The 6,908-nt window shown below is 42.8% G+C and overlaps 1 protein-coding gene across 1 annotated transcript; it reads left to right on the forward strand.

The window, feature by feature from the left end:
• The first annotated feature begins 3,003 nt into the window (after window positions 1-3,003).
• Window positions 3,004-5,322, forward strand: LOC124686577 (F-box protein At4g00755-like). The gene is made up of 5 exons (XM_047220504.1): window positions 3,004-3,223; window positions 3,308-3,712; window positions 3,890-4,068; window positions 4,345-4,463; window positions 4,889-5,322. The coding sequence occupies exons 1-5, from the start codon at window positions 3,088-3,090 to the stop codon at window positions 5,157-5,159; spliced, it is 1,110 nt and encodes a 369-aa protein (XP_047076460.1). The 5' UTR covers window positions 3,004-3,087; the 3' UTR covers window positions 5,160-5,322.
• Window positions 5,323-6,908: the final 1,586 nt, after the last annotated feature.

Below are 6,908 nucleotides of genomic sequence, written 5' to 3' on the forward strand. Positions count from 1 at the left end.
CATCAATAGTTGGCTCAATGTTTTACCAACCCATCTACTCTCTTGTTACCTCCTTCTTTTTTTTTCCTGTACACAAAGGTGGTCCCTTTTTGTTTTTTAAGGGAACAAGGGAACCTACTTATCAACCATCCGATGCACTCTTCATCAATAGTTGGCTCAATGTTTTACCAACCCATCTACTCTCTTGTTACCTCCTTCTTTTTTTCTTTTCCTGTACACAAAGGTGGTCCTTTTTGTTTTTTAAGGGAACAAGGGAACCTACTTATCAACCATCCGATGCACTCTTCATCAATAGTTGGCTCAATGTTTTACCAACCCATCTACTCTCTTGTTACCTCCTTTTTTTTTCTTTTCCTGTACACAAAGGTGGTCCTTTTTGTTTTTTAAGGGAACAAGGGAACCTACTTATCAACCATCCGATGCACTCTTCATCAATAGTTGGCTCAATGTTTTACCAACCCATCTACTCTCTTGTTACCTCCTTCTTTTTTTCTTTTCCTGTACACAAATGTGGTCCTTTTTGTTTTTTAAGGGAACAAGGGAACCTACTTATCAACCCTCCCATGCAATCTTCATCAATAGGTGGCTCAATATTTTACCAACCCATATACTCTCTTGTTACCTCCTTTTTTTTTTCTTTTTCCTGTACACAAAGGTGGTCCTTTTTGTTTTTTAAGGGAACAAGGGAACCTACTTATCAACCATCCGATGCACTCTTCATCAATAGGTGGCTCAATGTTTTACCAACCCATCTACTCTCTTGTTACCTCCTTTTTTTTCTTTTTCCTGTACACAAATGTGGTCCTTTCTGTTTTTTAAGGGAACAAGGGAACCTACTTATCAACCATCCGATGTACTCTTCATCAATAGGTGGCTCAATGTTTTACCAACCCATCTACTCTCTTGTTACCTCCTTCTTTTTTTTTCTTTTTCCTGTACACAAAGGTGGTCCTTTTTGTTTTTTAAGGGAACAAGGGAACCTACTTATCAACCATCGGATGCACTCTTCATCAATAGGTGGCTCAATGTTTTACCAACCCATCTACTCTCTTGTTACCTCCTTCTTTTTTTTTCTTTTTCCTGTACACAAAGGTGGTCCTTTTTGGTTTTTTAAGGGAATAAGGGAACCTACTTATCAAGCCTCCCATGCAATCTTCATCAATAGGTGGCTCAATGTTTTAGCAACCCATCTACTCTCTTGTTACCTCCTTCTTTTTTTCTTTTCCTGTACACAAAGGTGTTCCTTTTTGTTTTTTAAGGGAACAAGGGAACCTACTTATCAACCATCCGATGCACTCTTCATCAATAGGTGGCTCAATGTTTTACCAACCCATCTACTCTCTTGTTACCTCCTTCTTTTTTTTCTTTTTCCTGTACACAAATGTGGTCCTTTTTGTTTTTTAAGGGAACAAGGGAACCTACTTATCAACCCTCCCATGCAATCTTCATCAATAGGTGGCTCAATGTTTTATCAACCCATCTACTCTCTTGTTACCATCTTCTTTCTTTCTTTTTCTGTAGACAAAGGTGGTCCTTTTTGTTTTTTAAGGGAACAAGGGAACCTACTTATCAACCACCCGATGCACTCTTCATCAATAGGTGGCTCAATGTTTTACCAACCCATCTACTCTCTTGTTACCTCCTTCTTTCTTTCTTTTCCTGTACACAAAGGTGGTCCTTTTTTGTTTTTTAAGGGAACAAGGGAACCTACTTATCAACCATCCGATGCACTCTTCATCAATAGGTGACTCAATGTTTTACCAACCCATCTACTCTCTTGTTACCTCCTTTTTTTTTTCTTTTTCTGTACACAAAGGTGGTCCTTTTTGTTTTTTAAGGGAACAAGGGAACCTACTTATCAACCATCGATGCACTCTTCATCAATAGGTGGCTCAATGTTTTACCAACCCATCTACTCTCTTGTTACCTCCTTCTTTTTTTTTCTTTTCCTGTACACAAAGGTGGTCCTTTTTGTTTTTTAAGGGAACAAGGGAACCTACTTATCAACCATCCGATGCACTCTTCATCAATAGTTGGCTCAATGTTTTACCAACCCATCTACTCTCTTGTTACCTCCTTCTTTTTTTTCTTTTCCTGTACACAAATGTGGTCCTTTTTGTTTTTTAAGGGAACAAGGGAACCTACTTATCAACCCTCCCATGTAATCTTCATCAATAGGTGGCTCAATGTTTTACCAACCCATCTACTCTCTTGTTACCTCCTTCTTTTTTTTCTTTTTCCTGTACACAAATGTGGTTCTTTTTGTTTTTTAAGGGAACAAGGGAACCTACTTATCAACCATCCGATGCACTCTTCATCAATAGGGGTGATTTTGTATTGCATTGGCCGCCGCGAAGGCTACGTGAGCCCAAGCTCTCCTGCTCACCCATGTTGTTGCGCGTCGAGGCGTGCCACGGGACGAGCAACTGCGACGTGCAGCGCGTGCTGGCGCCCCATGTTCACCCGGTGGATGGCCAGCACGGTCCTCATCTGCGTCCATCAACCGCCGATGGCCACCTTGAGCGCGGAGTGGGGGAAGGTTGCGGGCAATAGTTGGGGATGGTCGCCCCCTCGCCCAAGCATGTCCATCGCCGACAGAGCAAGCACAACAAAATCTCCCCCGCAAGCACCGTAAGATCTCACAACACCGGCAAGCATCACAAGATCACCCCACAAGCACGGGAAAATCTCCCCGCAAGCCTCTTGTATTTTTTGTCAATTGTTTGCTCGGTTATAGTAGTTGATAGAATTGGGTTCAGATGTATTGATTTTAATGAGACAGAGAAATTTTAGTCTTGTATTAAATATAGGTTATATTTGTCATTGACCAAAAAAGAACCGACAACTGCGTACACCTAATTGACAAGGACGAATAAAGGCCAAAATTAGACTGGAGGACTGGAGGGAGGCAGTGAGGCACATTTCAGGTAAAAAAAAACATACACTTTCTATTAGCAGTCCAAACCCTCCCTTGAATGAAAAAAATCCGTTTTTTTCTCTCTCTTTTCAACGTTTTTTGAGATCATCGCAGAATTCCCCTTCTGCCTTCTCGTGTTCTCCACCCCCTAGTCGCGGACCCTAGACCCCATGGCGGCCAAGAGCTGCGGCCCGGACCTCCTGGATTGGGTCGGCACCGACATCTCCGCCTCCATCTTCCACCTCCTCGACCACCCCGCCGATCTTGTCCGCGCCGCTGCTGTCTCCCGACCATGGCGCAGATTCGGTGAGCAATTCTCGCCCTCCTCTCCAATGGCTATCGATTCTTTATATCATCGCCGTCTTCCTGAGTTCCCCCCATTTACCTCAGTGATCGAGAACAACTTGACCAAGAGCCTGTGCCTGCGGCTATGCCCGGAGGTCGCCACCCTCGCCGCCGTGGCGGAGGTGACCAGATCGGCGTCCTCACCTGCCGTCCCCGTGTCAGAAAGCGTGAGGGACTTCAGGATATTCTCAAACCTCGCCGGCGCCGTCGTCTCCGCCCCCCGCAACCACGACGTGGCCATCTTCACGCACTGTATCGGCGCGTCCAGCACAGACCAGTTCCCCAAGGAGACCATGGAGCACACCCTCGACGAGGATTACATAGTTAATTTCCGCCCGTCCTATTGGTCCAGCGGCGGGGCGGACAGCCCCGATGAGCCCGAGAGCCTTACCTACAGGCTCAATCATGATATCTGCATTGTCGATGAGATTAAGGTGCAGCCGTTCGAAGGTGCGTTGTCACTGGTTTAGCCGTCGTCGTATTTGCAAATAGTTTGAGTTGCACACCCCCAATTCATTGATTAGTGTTCCCAATTAGTTGAGGATCGCAAGGCACTGTTAACTATTCTCTTTGTTAAATTTCTCTTGTCAGGTGATTGATTGATTATACTTTGTTTCGATTTGCCAGCCTATTTTCAGCATGGGGATCCTATATACTCTGCCAAGGCGGTGCGATTTCGGATGGGCCATTACAAGCTTCCGCGTGGATCAGAGTCATTTGTCACCCATAAGGATGAGAACAAGATGGTAAATGCTGACAAAAATTACATGTGGACTTACACTTCACCAGAGTACCCTATGTCGCAGGTGAGTTGGGAGCATCTTTTTCATGTTGGTATGTCTGCTCATCGACCAGAAAATTCTAATATGATACTCTGTAGCATAGCTAATCCATGCAGTAAAAAAACACTCTTTTATTTAGGCAGACTTTCTTATGTTTAGATAACTCGGAAAAATGGACAAATAAATACAGTCAGTATGATGTGATATACTGTATCGTGATATAACAAAGTATCGTAGCAATATTGATCGATATTATATGTAGAGATGGCGTTATAACACCCTCTATTTATGGCTTGGTAGGAAAATGTACTACAATCCTTCAAGCTCCCACGCCCTGTCCTTTGCATTGGTGGTGTGGTGATGATTGAACTATTGGGCGGAGTACAAAAACAACAAGCAGATGATAGGTATTACATATGGTAAGTATGATCTGCTTTTGCAAAAAATGGCATGATGATGCAAAGTATTGGAGGCTGCATGTAACTCCACTCTCAGGCTGGTACATCAAATGCACAACTTAATACTTGTTCACTTCGCCATGAGGAACGAAATTATGTGCGCCGGGAACTTAATTCTATTAAATGATGATTTGTCCTGTAACTTTTTTCCTTTTACCTAGTTCATCTTGGTGTATACATAATTTTGTGATGCTTCTACCTATAGCATTTACAAGATGCATTTGTCTATATGTTGCATTAACCACAAAGAAGTGCGATTTTTCAGTGGTGTATATAGTGCGATAATCTGAATCATGGAGTAGAGTTTACTAATTTATGTTCTCACTACCTTCCCGGCTTCCCTTGCAATGCTGAAACACCATTTTTTCCCTTTTTCGTGTTAACAGTATCTGCAGTGCTCAAGTGAAAGGGCGCTCTCTCTCACCAATGTTCATGTTTGACATCTCGGATCCTGAAGGTTATTCGATCCTCAAGTACTTGCCGAATGCCAAAGAGGACATGAAGCAAGATGATACTAAAGAGTCACTAGAGTGGCTGTCTCTTATTGCTAGATACAATAAGATGAATCAAGTAGCGGTGATGAACGCGCTTATGGGGCCACTTTTCATGAATGAATATGATGTGGATGACGTCTCAGACGACGATTTTTTTGAGTAGATTTGCTTACTGGAATTCAGCTACAACTTTGTCAGCTGTTTGTAGTTAAGTGAACATCTCTGAACTCTGCAAGCCTTAGTTAAGTTCTGAAACCTGGTCAGGACAAGTACTCTTATCGTTCAAGCTTGGTCATGTGTGATATTGTTCATTTATCACTTATCAATGGCGTTGGTTGGTGTGATGATTGCTGAACGTTATGGCACACTATGATACACTAGTCTTATTGCATAGACGCTGGATGCAATCTTATTGTTGTCGAGCTGCATCACCAGATGTCCAGATTGAACCTTGCCTGTGGCCTTTGGCTAGGATGGGATAACGCCGAATGAAGAGAGATATTGACCAAAGTGGAAATGCACAAAATAAAGAGTCTTTTACCGACAAATGGATGTACAAGCATATAACCGGCTATGGGATGGATCGATCGTTTCTCCAAAATTCTACTGAAGATAGAGATCTGATTGTGACTTGTTTCGAACAATACCATACCAACAAAGGATAACATGACTAAAAAAGGAAGTGCGCAGGAGTACAGTTCGCAAAATCTATCCAGGATAAGACACAGTTCATCTCTTTTCTTTCGCTGTCACATGGCCAAATATGTCTAGAGTGTGGTTAGCAGATAGATTAGGGCTAGGAATAGACTGGGGAACTTCGCACAATTCTCTTTGTGGCTCCCCCAATACCTTCCGGAGAGAAGTATGTTCAAATAACTGTCCTCACTGCAATCTGTGGGCAATCTGCGAAACAGAGCTTGTTTTGAGGTGAAGTTCATTAGATTCCTGGCTGAATTAATGTGCTATTCTCGTGCTTTTCTTAAATACAACACATTTACATAACTCAAAGGAGAGTGAAGAACTTGCGGAGGTGCAAACATTCTGAAAATCATTGCGATGCAGGTGCATAGTGGCTTTGGGTCGTATGGGAATTTCCAGCACATTGCATAGAAGCAACTATATCCAGAGGAAAATGAAGTCAACCTGAAGTTACAAAGGCCGGCTTCGATAACTCGAAGTTACACTTGATGATTTTAGAACTCACCCGACTTCAAAATTGATGGTTGAAAACCTGACTGACTTTTACAACCAATATACTACTGCATGATGAGAAATGCTATAGTACCACGCTTTTCATCCGATTTTCGTACGATGCCTACTCACACATGAATCGGTGCATTTCCTTGTCCCAGCAGAAGAAGAATTAAGAGTCCTGCTATACACACGACAAGTTATGTCCGATACTCGTACGATTCTAGGTACTCTAGCTATGAATCTTGGGAGAATTGGATCCATACCATTAAAATATCTCATCTTTAGAAAAATAGCACTGAAACATTGTGCATTAGAAAAGTACCATTGAAAACAAGCTCCGTTACAGCTCTAGAACAGAGGGAGACCAAAGCAGACGCAGCTTTGTTTCCTACAATCATACTCCTTATCATGGACGGCTGGTTAGTTTGCATATAATACTAGTACTCCGTAGTTGTTTGTGTTCGCGCGTGTTAGTAGTAGTTCCTGTCCGTCTCGTCTTCAAGTTAGAGTCCGATTGGGTTGAGGGGTTGCCTGCAGTTCGTGCGACTATATATACACAGTGGGATGTGTATTAACTATAGAGGGAAGAAAATAAGAAACAAAAAATCTGAGCCAAATTCTGATCACGCTCGTGAACTTCAGCAATCGAGTTTCCCTAACTTGGAAGCAGCATCGAGGTAGACGAGCGGCAGTACTCACGAATTCACCCTCATCTGCA

The sequence above is a fragment of the Lolium rigidum genome, chromosome 2 (genome assembly GCF_022539505.1).
Source record: "Lolium rigidum isolate FL_2022 chromosome 2, APGP_CSIRO_Lrig_0.1, whole genome shotgun sequence".
Classification (NCBI taxonomy): domain Eukaryota; kingdom Viridiplantae; phylum Streptophyta; class Magnoliopsida; order Poales; family Poaceae; genus Lolium; species Lolium rigidum.

What these genes read in the sequence shown, in the direction of transcription:
- LOC124686577 (XM_047220504.1), top strand. Translation starts at nt 3,088, where the DNA reads ATGGCGGCCAAGAGCTGCGGCCCGGACCTCCTGGATTGGGTCGGCACC. An exon ending in CCGACCATGGCGCAGATTCG is followed by an intron (nt 3,224 to 3,307) that starts GTGAGCAATTCT and finishes CATTTACCTCAG; the next exon opens with TGATCGAGAACAACTTGACC. An exon ending in CAGAGTACCCTATGTCGCAG is followed by an intron (nt 4,069 to 4,344) that starts GTGAGTTGGGAG and finishes ATGGCTTGGTAG; the next exon opens with GAAAATGTACTACAATCCTT.